Consider the following 15522-nt stretch of genomic DNA (forward strand, 5'->3'; position numbering starts at 1 on the left):
GGGTGCCCAGAGGAGCTGTGGCTTCCCCATCCCTGGAAGTGTCCAAGGCCAGGTTAGAAGGGGCTTGGAGCACCCTGGGATGGTGGAAGGTGTCCCTGCCCATGGCAGGGGTTTGGAACTGGATGGACTTTAAGGTCCCTTCCAATCCAAACCATCCTGGGATTCCCACAGAGCGCTGCTAAGACTTCTGAGTGTCTGAGCAAGCACCCCTCTGTTTTTAGGAAGGGTGAGCAGAACAATTCCCACTGCCTTGGCTACTCCTGCCAGGAATTAGCCAAATCTGCCACTTTGGCCAGAGCAGAGTTAAAGGATTTGGGCTTTTCCCAGCTGGTGCAGAATGTGTGCCTCTGGCATCGTGCTTCAAACTGGCAAATGTGGGGAGATGTCAGGGGAAGCCCCATTCCCTTTGCAGAAGCTGAGGGTGTCTTCCAAGCCCTGCCATGGGGACAGGCATCCTCATGACAGCAGCCAGGGATGTGACCAAAGTAGGTCTCAGCCTCGCCACCCTCCCCTGTGCTGGAGGAGGGGTGGATGCTCCTCACCATGGCAATGGCTCAGCTCAGCACAGAATGCAGTTCCAGGTACTGGGACAAAGCCTGGCTCTAATTGATGTCCTCTTGGATGCTGAGCTGCACTGCTGCCTTGTCCTGAGCCTGAAATAAATGTTGTCACCAACGTGACAACAGAGGCACGTGAAGGAAGGGACTGGTTTCATGACAGACTGAAATATGTCATATTTCAGGAGACCAGCTCCCTAGCAAGGGAAATGCCCCAAAACCTTGTCCTTCCCTGCCAGGGAGGCTCCCTCACCATGGTGGATGCTGCAATAATTGATGGCTCCGTGCTGCTTGTCACGGCCCAGCGTCATAAATGCTTAAAAGGTTTATTTACCAATTCTGAAAACTCCTGAGCACATCATGTTTAATGCAAATACAGAGTGTGTTTAGGAAGATATAAACCATTCCTAGAGGGAAAGGCAGTCCATTATCTCCGTGCAAACACCTCCCTCCCTAGCTGTAAGCCAGACAGCAGGGAACTGAGCAAGACATGCTGATGAGAATAACTAATGCAGGCCTATCCGACCATGGAAAGGAAGGATGGGATCATCTGGAACAGGAGAGACAGCTTTGCCAAAACAAACCAAGCCATGTGATGGTTGCAAAACTTCCAGTGCTGATTCCCAGCCAACCAGTTTGTGTTCTTGAAGCCACCTTTGTTCAATGTTCTGAGACCGAGTCAGGTCATCAGCATGGGACAGAGGAGCCCCAAGGATGTGAGAGGGTGTGGATCCAGCTCATCCAGAGCAAGAAGCAGGCTCTGAGGGCTTTGCTCTTGCTGTACCTCTTTCTGCTTTGCCATCTCTTTGCCAATGCCTGGGATCCAGGTGGGTTCTAGCACAGCCTTGCTGTCCCAGGTTTGCCTCCCTGAGGATCAGCAAACTGCTGTAAAATCCTTCCTGGTGCTGGTGCCCTCTGGATAGGTCCTGGCCAGATGTGGAGCCAAACCCTCACGCTGTGAAAGGCCCATCCTCTTCCGTGTGAGGAAAGAGCTGCAGAGCATCCCCAGGGATGTCAGGGTGTGTTTTGAGTGCACAGCCAGGCCAGGATTCCTGGGGCAGAAGGGCACATCCCTTCAGGGGCATTGCTTTCCTCCCAAACCCAGGCAGTGCTGGTAGCAGGGACATGGGTTTTTTGGCTTCCTCCTGGAGGAGACTTGTGTCATTTAAAAATAACCACCACGGAGATGATGCAAAGGGTTCTGCAGCTGCTGCTGCTTCCCTGCACAGCCAGATTTGCGTCTTCCCATCAGAAATGATTTTAAGCTAAGGCAGTGTGAGCCTGGTGAGCACAGGGAGCTGTGCTGGGCCCTGGAGGAGGGCCAGCCCTGGGGACTGTGTCTACATTGCCTGGGGCCACGCTGTTGTTCCTCTGTCTGTGCTTGGCTCCTGGGAAAAGGAATTTCCCTGTAATTTCCAGAGTGTAAATCACCCAGATGCTGTGGTTTTGCTCACTTCTAAGTGTATTACATTTATTCCATGTTTTGTTTCCTTGCTCCAATCCAAACTGATGATTGAATGTCTTGTTCTGGGGTCCTAAAAACTCCTCCACAATAGAAAGCCTAGTGGGAGCAAGCTCAAAGTGAACAAAGGATATCATCCAGGTTCCTAAACCACAGAGTTAAGTATTATCCCGGGCTTGTTTGGTGCATGAACTTACCATCAATCCTTTGAAAGATGTGGTTCCAGCTGCCTGGCCTTCAGCCATGCAGGCAGGACTGTCTCTCTTGGCTTTTATTTGGGCAACAGGGAAAATCCAGAGGTTTGCAGGGCTTAGGGAAGATGGACACCAGGGAAAAAAGCTATCCCAAGCCCTGCAGGTAGCATTATGGAAGGACTTTCCAGCTGAGCAGCCTGGGACTGTGGGCAGGAATAACTCCTGGCCCTGACAGACAGTGGTGGCCAGAGGCGCAGCAGAGCTGTTATTCCACTTGAATTTTAGCCTCCAGGGTACTCATTAAAAAAAGGCTCAAAGTTTCCTACCTCATGTGTCAACAACATGTGGAGAAACACTGTGTAAAGCTCTGTGGGTCTGTTACCTCCTCTCGTGTTATTAATGGTGTTTTTTAATCACAGCATTGTCTCTTTTGTCATCGCGCGTTCATGTGGGAGCCGTGTGCCATGCTGAGCCTGCCAAGCCCTGCCCTGGGCAGAGCTCAGGGGGCTGAAGGGAGGGCTCACCATTATTCCAATCATAAATTGAGTATTTGGAAGGCCAGACCCAGAATGCCTGCCCCAGCCTGGGAGGGAGGAGCTGTGCTCGCACTCGAGAACGCCTCGTCTCTCGTATTTTCCTTGTGCTGTTCCAATCCTCCCCCTGGCTGTCAGGCTCCAGCCGTGAATCACTCCTGGGCACGTGGCTAACACATGAAAGCTGCAAAATATTTTGATGGAGGGGAACGGGGGTGGGAACACGAGATAATCCAGCCAATTGTTCCCAACCCTTCCAGCCCTTGCAGCCTCCAGCATTTGCAAGCGCGTCTGTCCCAGAGCTCTCAGTCAGGATGAAAACTGGGATTTGGTGAATAAGGCAAAGCATTTGATATCACAAGTCAGTGGGACTGGTATTTCCAGGTGTGAGCAAGGGTTGTGAGTAGAAATAGCTGCCCCAGATCAAGCCCTGGCTCCTCACAGTCTTCAGCTGATTGCTTCTCCCATTGGGAGGTTGAGTAGGAAAAAGGGATCTGAAGAGGAACCTCCTCAGCAGCTTCCCAAAGCTTCACATCTCCCAGGGAGACCTGAGTGTTGTTAATTATGAATTGCTGCTTTTAACAGCCCTTGTTGTCTCCCCAACAGCTTCACAGAAGCCATGAAGAGCCAGCCGAAGCTGGAGGGCTGGGACTGCCACTGGACCTACTACTCAGGCTTGGCCATCTCAGCTGTAGGGACCTTGTTTGTCATCTCCAGCTTCTTAGCACTGGGATTCACTGGGACCTTCCTAGGTAAGCACTGAAAATCCAGCAGCTTTACCAGAAAGTGCATTTAATCCTTGCAGGGATCTCCTGCTAGGGCAGAGTCCTGGAGGACTTTCCTTGTCCTTGTTAGATTTGTCATTATGATACCAAAGCAGGACCCAACCCTGCTGTTACCACAGAGGGGATGGCACTGTGGTTTTGTACAGCAAATCCCATCACCTCCAGGATCAAACCTGGAGGTTTGGAGCACAGCTGCTCATCTGCCAGCCCAAACACCCTCCAGAAAGGGACCCCAAATTCAAGCCCTCACAAGTGGCACTGGCACAGTGTGTGTGAGCTGTCCAGCAGCCCTGCTCCAAGCACCCACCTGCTCATCACACGTGCTGGAGCAGGATGTTGTTTGCTCTCCCCTCTGCAATAAACCTGATGTTCGTTGACAGATCCTTTTATCTCCCGCTTTATGGCAGAAGGCATTTTCCACTGTGCCTGCTTTCACATTTAGAGCGTAATTCTGTTAGCATTGTTGACTTTGAAAACATGCCAGTATGTGTGGAATTCATAAAAATAAAGTAGAGACAGGAACAATAAATATCCAAGGAAAGGGGCAGCTCCTGCTGGCTGAAATAATCACAGCCCCAGCTTTGACACCTCATTTAGGCTGTGCTTTTGCAAGTGCTTTACAAACCAAATTCAATTAGCTCCTGTGGCGTCGCTAGGAAGAAGAGAGGGATGTAATAAGCCTTCCTGGTTTCAAGTGGAGTTGCAAAGAAATGTGTTGAGTTGGCCAAAATCCTGCTGCCAGAAATAGAGCTCAGCACTCCTAAACATCTGCCCTCACCCTCCGTGTGCAGCCTCACTCCTGGCCCCCTGTCACACCCCTGTCCCTCAGCATCCTCCAAAATGCCCAGCAGCCCCTGAAGTGATGCTGTGCCTCTGGAGACATGTCCAGAAGGGCCAGGCACAGGAGTACCCATCAGCAAGAGCTGCTTGAATGCTCCTGAAGTTCAGCCAGATCTGGAGTTGTTTACGTAAAGCCTGATTCATCCCACCAGGAGGATCCACTGGCCTTGAACCGCTGGGAAAAAGCAAACAAGTGAGTCAGGCTCGGCGTAAGAGGTGAGAGGGCCCTGGCCCTCAGATCTGTATCCCTGAGGCAGGGCAGAGATGGGTGCTTGGGGTCCATAAAAGGCATTTCTGCTCCATCCTCCCTGCCCTGGACTGGCACAGCAAGGAGCAGCTCTCTCTGCTAGCAGGGCAGGACAGGCACCAGGGCAGAGCTGAGTCAGGGTGAGGACATGGCACACATGCCAGCACAGCCAGGCTGGCTCAGGACCTCTGCAGGACTCAGGCATGGCCCAGCTGGAGCCCCACAGAGGTTCCATCCTTGGGTTGGTAACAGCAGAGTGTCCCTGAGCGTGGTTTGCTGCCCAGCCAAGGGGAAGACAACAGGTCTGCAGATCTCTGATATCATGTGGGATATTCTCTTGCTCAGGACTCTCTCAGGACTGGTATTTCCAACATCCATGCAGGATTTCAGTGCTGCCCTGGTGCTGCAGGAGGAGCAAGGACTCCACATAGCAAAGGGCTGCACTGCTTTGGCAAGGAGAGGAATTCAGCTTCTTCTCACTGCTGACATCTGAGCTCAAGAGAAGTTTTGAGAGAGCCTCTGACAACAGGCACTTCAAAACTTACTGCAGCTGGATTTGACCCTTTGTGGGTTTTTCAACAGCAGTAACAGCTGAACCAGGCAGGGCACAGGGCTTCCTGTTGAATTCTCTCCTTACAGCACATTAGGCTTTGGAGCAGCTGCAGAACACTTTGTCTCTCTGGTGTGGGCTCAGTGGTGCAGTGGGAGCTGTGTGAGTCACCCTTCTCCAGCAGCCTGGCTGTGCCACCCCATCTCCAGCACAGCAGCACCAGCTCCAGATGCTGCTTGCAGCAGCTGGATGTGGCCCCTGTCCCTGGCAGAGCCATCCCTGGTGCCCTGTCCCCATCCTGTGCCTTCACTGGGATTCAGGCATCACCTCAGCATCACTTCAGCACCCTCCTTTTTTGCCCTGTTTCCCAAAAAACGCAGTGATGAGGGCTGGGCTTATCTCAAGGCTGAGGATGTGGAGAGGCTGCTTTGCCTGTCTGAGCCCATCTGCCTCATACCCCAGTGACATTTCTTCCAGCACTAACCAAGATTTCAAGTCAGTCTGACTTTGCCAAAGTGTTGCTGGGCCTGGAGAAGCTGACAGCTCTCTGGGGTGAGGCAGAGGTGGTGCTCCAGCCCAGGTCAGGCTCCAGGCACTCTGGAGGACCCTGCAGAGTGGCTTTTTGCTGCTGTGATCCCACCCTGAGCTGTGAGATGGCTGCACAAACCTCCAGCAAAAACCAGCTCCTTTTAGTGCCTCAGCTTGGCAAGGAGCTGATTCCTGATTTGAGGGCCCAGTGAAGGCACAGGAGATGCCCAGGGTGATGCTGTGTAACACCACACACACACAGACCTGTCCCTAAGCACCTTCCTGCACATAAACACGTAGAAACCACCTCTCTGGTGGTCATGCTCATTGACCTGTGCAGGTTTAGAGGCAGAGATTACATTGGAAAAGCTCCTGGGGAGCTGCCTGTGTGCTCCTGCTCGTGGGGAGCCTGCCTGGGGGCTCCCACAGCCCCACCAGGGCTGGGCACTGATAAACCCCTGCCAGCCCCACGGACCCAGGGCTCTGTGTGAACCTCCTCAGTGCCAGGGCCATGTGGGGAATGAGGTGTTCAGCTCAAGGGCGAGGGTGGGCAGGGGATAATGAAGCATTTTGACACATAAGAAAGCACAGAAACGGGCTGTGGCAGGGGGTGATGTGTTCTTTGTACCAGAACAATCTCAGAGATGTATTGCCAAGTAACTGTGAGAATATATAGTATGAATACAAGGCAATTATCTCACTTAGTGGCCTGCAGTTAAAACCCAAAAGCATTGTGTAATTGGGCAGGGGCTGTTTATCCTTAGAAATAAATGTTTTAGCACCATGTGAGGTCAAAGAAATTACACTACGATCCAGGTAATAATAATAACCTTGAATAGTTTGCACTCCTGTAATGCCTTTCATCTGGATTTGTGAGCACTTTCTCACCATACATTAATCCTCACCACCCTCTGTGCTCTAAGAAAGACTGATGTTATGATCAGTGCACAATAGCACCTGGAGGGACAGAGGAGCCTTGCCCAAGGTCAGGGAAGGGCTGGCAGCAGAGCTGGGAGCTCAGCCCGGGGTGGAGGCTGCTCCCCATGGACCAGTGGACATGGAGCGTGGATGGAGCAGAAGGGAGCACAGCTGGGCAAGGGTCTGGAGCACCAGGAGGAGCTGAGAGAGCTGGGAGGGGCTCAGCCTGGAGAAAATGAGGTTCAGGGGGAACTTTTGGCTCTTCACAGCTCCCTGACAGGAGGGTGCAGCCAGAGAGGGGTCAGGCTCTGCTCCCAGGGGACAGGGCAAGAGGAAATGACCTCAGATTGTGCCAGGGGATGTTGACATTTGATGTCAGGAAAAAAATTCTTCACCAAAGGGGTTGTCAAGCCCTGGCACAGGGTGCCCAGGGCAGTGGAGGGATTAAAAAATCATGTAGGTGTGGTGCTTTCTGGTCTCACTTGTGAGACCAACAGAACCAGATCTGCATCCTGGCCCTTTACCCCTCTGAAATGTTGTTCACAAGCTGCACATCTCCTTGTCATTTCTTTCCCAAGCTCCTTTCAGGAGGGTGGAAGGATTACTCCAAGGTATGGGAAGCTGGTTGGATGCTGACAGTTCTGAAAGCTTTCCTCATTACAGATGACAATCACCCATTATCATCATCATCATTGTGCCAATAACTGAGTGTTTTGTAGGCAGAGGTGCTATTTTCTGAAATTCTGAGAAATTCTCTGAACTATGAGATAAGGGTGACATTATGGATGAGGGCATTTGGTTGTGGTGGTCACGATGAAAACAGCTCCAAACACCATTTCACAGCACTGGGTTTATTCTCACATTAAATGGATTTGATCCCATGCACTTGCTTCCTCGTGGAGTGGCATTTGACAGGCAATTTTACAAATGAGAAAACCAGAATTAACCAGTTGGGACCTCGAGAGCTGTGTCCTGATGAGGGACGTGGCTGCCACAACCTCATTGCAATGCAGGAGCCTTTTGTGGGCAAGGAGCCATTCCTGGGAAAGCTGATAGAGTAAACAAACAGCTTTTTTGTTGCTGTTTCCTCAGCCTGGAAGTCAGTGCTGAAACCCTTTGCTGTGTACCCTGCCAGGGATGCCCTGTGGCACAGGGAAGGTATTAATGTGCCAAAGCCCCCCATGAATCCCAATTTCATGGAGCCTAACCAGAACCTCTCTGCTTGCTCTTAGGTGATTACTTTGGCATCCTGATGGAGGAAAAAGTGACCAGCTTCCCCTTCAGCATCCTGGATAACCCCATGTACTGGGGCAGCACAGCCATCTACCTGGGCTGGTCCCTCATGTGAGTACATGCCCCTGCACACACCTCTGTTGTAGGGTCACTCTGGGGTCTCTTGGCAGGGCATGGGGTGCCAGGGTGCACTTGGGGCCAAAAAGACACTCTGTGATGGCAGAGGAGGTGCAGCCTGCCCTCACTTCTGCCCCCATGGTTATTTTTGTGCGTGGAAAATCTTGTGCTGTCTCGAAACACTCACAGCATTTGTTGTAGAAAAATAAATAGCGGCCAAGTGCTGGGGAGAGGAGGATCAGCGAATGCTCTGCAGTGAACAAGGTCCTTGGCAGGCTCTGCACGTGGAAAAATCAACATTCAGGGCCAAATTCATGCAGGGTGTCACTCTGCAGGGGCAGGGCACTGGTACTGGGGAGCAGTGTGACCCTGCAATTACTCTGCAAAAAGCAAAACAAGCCAAGCCACCCTTTCCCCCAGCCCACGGTGAAAACACTTCCGAAACACTCCTTGTGTGCTCCAACACAGCTTAATAGCCTGCTTAGGAGGAAATGAATAGGCTGTAATTTAGCAGCAAATGAGCAATAGACTCTATTCAGTCTAACAAGTTTGATGTGGTTCTCATTTAATATCACATTTTATTTATTTGCCCAGGAGAAAAAAAAAAACCCAAAACCCTGGCTGTGTTACTTCAGGAGCCCATGGAGTGTTGCAGGCTGTTATCACTGGGTATTTTGCACTGGTGCTCCTGACTGTGACCACCTCTCCTCTGCTTGGGTGGAAAAAATGAAGTGCTTTGCCACGTTCTGGTCATTTTTTCAGCCATGTGTGCAGCCCCTGGTAATAAGTAAAGCTGATGGTTTCTCTCCTGTCTCCACTGAGCCTTGTTGCTGTTAGTTCTGCACTTGAAATCCCCCCAGGTGCTGTCAGGGCTGGCTGCATGAGGCTGCTTCCCTTCCTGGCACTGGATGGGGTTTAAATCCTGGGAAATGGTGCAGGATTTAAATGCCAAAGGGAGGCAGTGCTGTTTGCCACAGGGCCTGCAGCAGCACCTTGGAAATGTTTGTATTGCTGTGGGAAATGTTTATATTGCTGTGGGGAGTGGGGCAGAGCTGGGGCAGGATGAGTCCCCCCACACCACACCACAACCCCCACAGCAGCACAGACGTAGGGATTTGACCAGGAGGAATTATAAGGAGATCTTTATTTGTTTTAAAATCAGCTTCAAACTGCTTCCTAAAAGCTTTGCAGCATCCACTGAAACCTCCTGAGCTGTTTCTGTTGCAGAATCCCTTCTTCACCCCTCTCCTTGTGCTCTTCCAGCACAATTCAGGGCAGGAGCAGCTGCAGGCAGCTCAGGACAGCAGTGATTGCCTCTTTTTTCTCGTTAAAAGCTGCCACCATTAAGGCCAGCGAGGCGTGACAAATAATTGCTGTGAACAAATTGCTGGAGCTGTGCAGAGTGGCACCAAGACACCACCCACCTGCCTGGGGGGAGCTCAGCACAGCCCTTCTCACGGTGGCTTTTGGCTGTTTCTCTTCCCTGGGACCTCAGTTCATACAGTCACAGAATCATTTGGGTTGGAAAAGAATGGTAAGATCATCGAGTCCAAGCATTAACCCAGCACTGCCATGATCAGCACTAAAACATGTCCCCAGATGCCACATTTACATGGCTTTTAGATCCCTCCAGTGGCTCCACCACTGCCCTGGGTAGCTGTGCCAGGGCTCGACAGCACTTCCAGGGAAGAAATTTTCCCATTATGCAACCTAAACCTCCTGTGGGGCATCTTGAGGCCATTTCCTCTTTTCCTGTTGCTTGTATCCCTGGTTTCTCCCTTCTGCCAGGGAGTTGGAGAGAGTGAGAAGGTTCCCCCTGAGCCTCCTTTTCTCCAGGCTGAGCCCCCCCATCTCCCTCAGCTGCTTCAGACCCATCCCCAGCTCTGTTCCCTTCTCTGGACTCCCTCCATGGCTGATTTTCTTTGGGGTCCACACTTTCTCCTGAGGTCTTTCAGGAGATGTCAGGTGTGTCTCCCTCAGAGGCCAGAGCTGATGTCCCATCTCAGTGGCAGCAGGAGGGATGCTGGAGGAATCCTGCAGCTTTCTGATTCTGGCCAGACCTAAAACACAGAGCACATTTGTCCTCTCTTGGGGATGCATCACACTCCCTATCGTGGCATCAGAACCCAAAGGATTGATCCATGCTCATCCAGAAGGCATGAAAACACATCACATCAGCCTGTCCTCTGACTCCAGTCCAGCTTTAAAAGCATCAAGTGGGGTGACAACCCACAGCCATGGGGAGCTGCAGCAAGGCTGGGCACAGACAGACTTCCTACCCAAAACAAAGTCCTGGCAGGACAGCAAACCCTTCCTGACTGATTCATCATTGCTGCTACAATCAGATGTGGCCCAATATGTAGGTCAGGCTCGTAAGAGGACAGGAACAGTTCACCCAAATGCTGCTCATCACCTGTGTTGAGCAGCCTCATTTCTCCTGCCAGACAAATGGAGCATTCACCGTGTGGGGACAGCTTTGTGTGCCTCTGGTAGGGAAGTGTTCTAACTCACATCAACAGGCTGTGTAAATCAGAGCTGGAGCTGCAGCCAAATGATGCAATTAGAGGTCTTGCTGTCAACAAACAATCATGTAAATTTGTTCTCTCTGATAGGAATCAAGAAGGAGACATGACTAAGCATGTAATAGCAGGGGCTTGGGAGAGAAGGAAGTTGCCCGAAGCTTCCTAATGAGGGAAAAAAGTTATTGCAGAATGAAAATGGTGCAAAAGTGGAGATTTGTGGGTGCCTCTCCAGGGACTGATGGGGCTGGGTGGTACCTGAAAGTGGCTCCAGTATGAGGTTTAGGCAGTTCAATCTTCTGTGCAGGTGTGTTTTCCCAGCAGCACAAGTCACCTTGCCACCAGGCTTGTGGGATGTTTATCCTCATAAAATCACTGAATGGTTTGGGTTGGAGGAAACTTTAAAGCTTATCTTATTTGTCCCCCTTGATTAGGACACTGGTGATTGCCTTTAACAGCTGGTGGCAGCTCTGAGAGGGATGAGAGCTGGCTGTCAGCAAATAAAGTATTTGCTGGTCCTTGGTGGGGAAACATGCAAGGCCAGGCTGGACAGGGTTTGGAGCAGGCTGGGATTGTGGAAGGTGTCCCTGCCCATGGCAGGGGTGGGATGAGATGAGGTTTGAGATCCTTTCCAGTCAAAGCCATTCCATGATTAGGATTCTGTGACATCTCTCTTCAGAGCAGGAGGTGAGGAGGATTTGTGGTCCCCAAGCCTCTGCTAAAAGGAGCAGCCATCTCCATTGTGTCCTCAGTTCTTGGTCATCTCTCCCCATAACCACACAGTGAGGAGCAGTGGTGCCATCAGTGCCCCATGCTGTGCCTGGTGACATCTGGCTGGAGGGCACATTCCTGAAACACCTTGAAATGGGTTTAAAAGTGAACCAAGCCTCCAGCACCCAGCCCTGGTGCAGCACCCACCCCAGCACCCTTCCCAGGGCAGGAATGGACCTTCCCATCCCTTCCCATCCCTTCCTATCCCTTCCCATCCCCATCCCTGCACTGCCTGAGCCACCACACACTGCTCTGGCTGCCTGGTGTCCCCTGTAGCCTGGTGGCACCTTTTTGGGACATCAGCCATGTCCCTCAGAGCAGGGGCTGGCAGCTGCAGCTGTGTGTCAGCAGCTGCTCAGCCCTTAAACAGCCCCATAATCTCAGGATTTAGCATCAAAGCAGGAGCTCTCACAGCAGAGAAGTGCAGGGATCAGACTTAAAAGAAGTCACTGAAGGAGGCTGGGGAAGAGCCTTTGCCAAGTAACATCTGTCTAAGACAGTTAACATTAAGCACAAAAAAAAAAACCCAACCCTTTTGTTTGCTTCTATTTAATGAGTGAGCAAGAGCTCTCTGCAGCCCAGTGTCTCATTTCACTTTCTCAACCAGGTCTTGCATAAGCCCATGTACTTACCTGATCTTTTCCTTCTCTTTCAAAACAGGCACGCCAGCCCAGCTGGCCTTTTGCTGACAGCTGTAGTGGCAATTTCCTACACAATTGCTGTGCTGTACGAGGGGTGAGTAGCTGTGCACAACTGGAGAGCTTCTAATTATTTCTACCAGCTTTAACTCTCAAGGTTTCAGAGAACTGCACAAGTAGAAATGTTTTTTTTCCAATTAATTCAGCGGGGAAGAAGGAAAATAGAGGAATTTTTTTTTTCAATTGTTTTGATAATGGGCAGATTCCACTCTGAAGCTATTTGCTGAGTTCTAGGAACATTTGTGTGGTTTTTTTTATTTTTATCAAAATGAGGCCTTTTTTTTCCTTTTGGGTGCCTGATTCTGTCTATAGAAGAACAATAAGGAAGGCAGTGAGAGGATTCATTGTGTCCTCACAAGAGCCCCTCCAAGAAGCCCTTGCATTTTGTAGTTCCTTGGATGGGCTTCTCTGCTGTTTTGCACCACAATAGCCCAGCCAGCAGCACAGGATGGAGCAGCACAAAATAACTCCCAGAAGCAGCAGTTGTGCTTCAGCAGTGAAAGGTCTTTTGTATTTGCAAGGGAGGAGGAGATGCAGAGAGCCATGGTCTGCACGAGGGGCAGTCTGGGTGTGTGCTGAGCCCTGTCCTGCTTGGCACAGGGATGGTTCCTGTAGCTGCTCCTCAATCCAGAGAGGCTGAAACCAGGATTGCCACGGCTCAGGAATAGTCAGGCTGTGCCAACCCGTGAAGGACAAATTTTGTAGGCCCAAAGGTGAGCACTCAATAGCCTTGATTTTAATTCTTCCTCCATTCTCTTGCCCCTCTCTTCTGTCTCTGCCCCCCTCTCTCCCCAAATTCCCATCCTGCCAACTCCAGGCCTTTCACAGAGGAAATCTATCGGAGGAAGCAGAAGGGAGTGAAGAGCAAGTAGCCCCAGGTACGTTTGCTGAGGGGAGCATTTCAGGGGCTGCTTTGCTGAACCCCCCAACCAACGAACCCCCCAGCCCAGCCCTGCCTTCCCTGGCTCCTCCAGAGCCCTTCCCACACTCCTCAAAGCATTTGAGCTTCAAGGCTGTGCAGGATCCCAGGCAGGGAGGTTTTTCACAGCAGCAGTCGTGTCCGCCTCCTGGCACCCGACCAGCAGCCCCCAAATTGTTTTGATTATACACTTGAGAATCAGTGCGAGGGAAAATTGCTGGGAAGCTTTGAGGCTCCAGGCTTAATCTGAATCAGGCAGAAAAATACAACTATTGGCCATGGCAGGTGCTCCAGAGAGTGGCAGGGATGGTGTGAGAGGGCATGTGTGCCTGCTCATCCCTCAGGGAAATCAGAGCTCCCTGCTCCAGATGCTCCTTGCCTGAGCCTGGGACATTTCTGCCAGTGGGCTCACCCTAAAACCTGAGCCCAGGCTTGTTTGGGGGGGCAGAAGCTTCTCCAACAGCACAAGCTCCTGGCCAGGCTCCTTTCCTGGGGGTTCATTGCCACCTTGGAGCCCTCAGTGCATTTGCCTGCTGGGTTTTGGGGAGCTGGGACAATCCCAGGGCACTGCTGAAGTTTTGGCAGCACTGTGCTGCTGTGACAGAGCTGCTGTGGCACCACTGAGGTCCCCAATGGACTCTTGTCCCTTTGTCTTTTGCAGGGCACTCTCTGGGGTACCCGTGCCTCTCTGGTCCCCACACTGTCTGATTTGCCCATTTTCCTACTGAGATGTATCCTACTAATTAACCCAGCAACCCTTAATGAGCCGACTGAGCTCCCTGCAGCACTGGAAGTGACCAGAGGAACAGCCTGAGCGTGGTGGCAGCTCCTTGCCACAGCCATGGGAGATGGAGGTCCCTGTCCCCAGGGCTCTGTCCAGGTCTCTGCAGCTCCTGATGCCCTCCCAGGAGCTCCACAGGGTGGGACCTCCCCACCTCTTCTCCCACACCGATTACTGGAGACCTGCAGGCGAAAAGGAATTCCCTTTGGACTGGAGGGAAAGCAGGGTAATGATGGAAACACCAGGGGCCTTTCATGAGTGAGCTGTGAGCAAATGGAAGCACCAGCTCCAGCTGGTCCTGAAGATCATCGGAAGGTGCAGCCTCAGAGCCACGAGAAGCAGACAAAGCTCAGGTCCAGCAATGGAGAGAGCTCAGGAGCCCCTGAGGATTCAAACACAGATGGGGAAGGAACAGAGGAAACTGTTGTGAGCTCAACAACATCAAAACCTGCTGCAAACCCAAAAAACAACCCCTTCTTTTTTGGGAAAGGAGCCTCCCCATCCAGAGCTGCAGTTTCCCACCCGTGCAGAGCCCTGCAGCATCTCCACACTATTGCAAAGGCTCTGAGAAAAGTGACTGAAAAGCACAGGAATGTGAATGTATGACCTAAAGCACAGCCCAGGGACACGCAGGGATGGCAGCTGTCCTGTGGGGAAGCCCCAGCATGGAGAGGACCCAGGGGAAGAGTCAATCCCTGTCTGCACTTCACAGATCCCCCACCCAGGCCATGGTGATGCCCCAGCCCCTCCTTTTCCCTGGGTCCTGCTGCCTGTCCCACCACCCAGTGCCTTCCAGCTGTTTGCCACGGTCTTGCAGGGGAAGAGAAGCAAAGGTTTGTTTCTGCCTTCCCCACCGTGCAGCAGCCAGGTACAGATGTGCCCCTCTGCTCCTGCCACCAGCCTGTCCCAAAACTGTGATCCAGTGCTGAATCCTGCCTTGAACAGAAAGCTTCCAGAGGTGATGCTCCAGCCCCAGGCTCTGTTTTCACAGATTCCCAGAACAGTTTGAGAAATAAGCTGTCAATGACCAAAGGAGCAGGTGCTGGAGAAGGGAGCTGTGCTGCTGCTGGCTCCTGTGGGGGCACTGGAAGGTGGCACCACATCTCAGCACCACTGTCCCCTCCTCAGAGGGTCCTCCCTCTTCTCAGTGTCACCTCCATGAAACGGTTCCATTTCCTTTTGCTTTTACACGTTGTAATTAACTCACCCTGCAGGCATTGCTCAGCAGAATTAAAAGTGTTGGTCTCTTTTCAGTCCGGCCTCCATTTCCTCCGGAAGGGCTCACAAATGCTGTGTTTGTGTTTCATCACTTCAGAACCATTACACAGAGATTTATTTTTTTTATTGCCATCTCAACCACCTTCCTCTCAAAGATTTGGGCATAGTATTTTATTTTTAGATAAGTTTCCACATTCCCTTCACAGCTAATGTTTATAGAGGGAGGCTAAACCGGCCCAGTACCCATAGCAACCATCGAGGAGAGGATACATTGCATTATTCAGACAATTTATGTCAGAGTTGCCAGTCCTGGCTCAAAGTCTCTGATGTCAATAAACTTGGATTTGTTGATAAGTGAAATCAGTATTTACTGAAGAAGCACGTGCTCATACGGGAAGAATTATTCCTAATGAGAACACAGCGAGGGCTGCATTTGTGCTGTCTCATTCCCAGTCTGGGGACCATGTGTGCCTTTCCCAGTCCCTTCTGCAAGGCCAGAAGGGACCCCAGTGGTACCATTCCCCTCCCCAGCCAATATCAGCCTCCTAAATCGTGTGTCTGTTGCCATGAACCCCAGTGGTGGAGCTGCTTCCATGCCATGCCCACAGCACCCCATGAGCTCAGGATTTGGTGCTGGGATGGCCTCACAGGC

General features: G+C 51.6%; 1 protein-coding gene across 2 annotated transcripts in view; it reads left to right on the forward strand.

Annotated features, from left to right (window-relative positions):
• PEMT (phosphatidylethanolamine N-methyltransferase) overlaps positions 1-14905 on the forward strand; it is a 42098-nt gene extending 27193 nt beyond the window's left edge. For both annotated transcript variants that reach the window (XM_054643677.2, XM_077186889.1), the window contains exons 4-8: positions 3353-3498; positions 7847-7958; positions 11915-11989; positions 12770-12830; positions 13533-14905. In XM_054643677.2, coding sequence (XP_054499652.1) covers positions 3353-3498; positions 7847-7958; positions 11915-11989; positions 12770-12824 — 388 coding nt within the window. In that variant the 3' untranslated portion in view covers positions 12825-12830; positions 13533-14905. The remainder of the gene's footprint in view (positions 1-3352; positions 3499-7846; positions 7959-11914; positions 11990-12769; positions 12831-13532) is intronic.
• The last annotated feature ends 617 nt before the right edge of the window (positions 14906-15522 follow it).

The sequence above is a fragment of the Agelaius phoeniceus genome, chromosome 16, assembly GCF_051311805.1.
Source record: "Agelaius phoeniceus isolate bAgePho1 chromosome 16, bAgePho1.hap1, whole genome shotgun sequence".
Classification (NCBI taxonomy): domain Eukaryota; kingdom Metazoa; phylum Chordata; class Aves; order Passeriformes; family Icteridae; genus Agelaius; species Agelaius phoeniceus.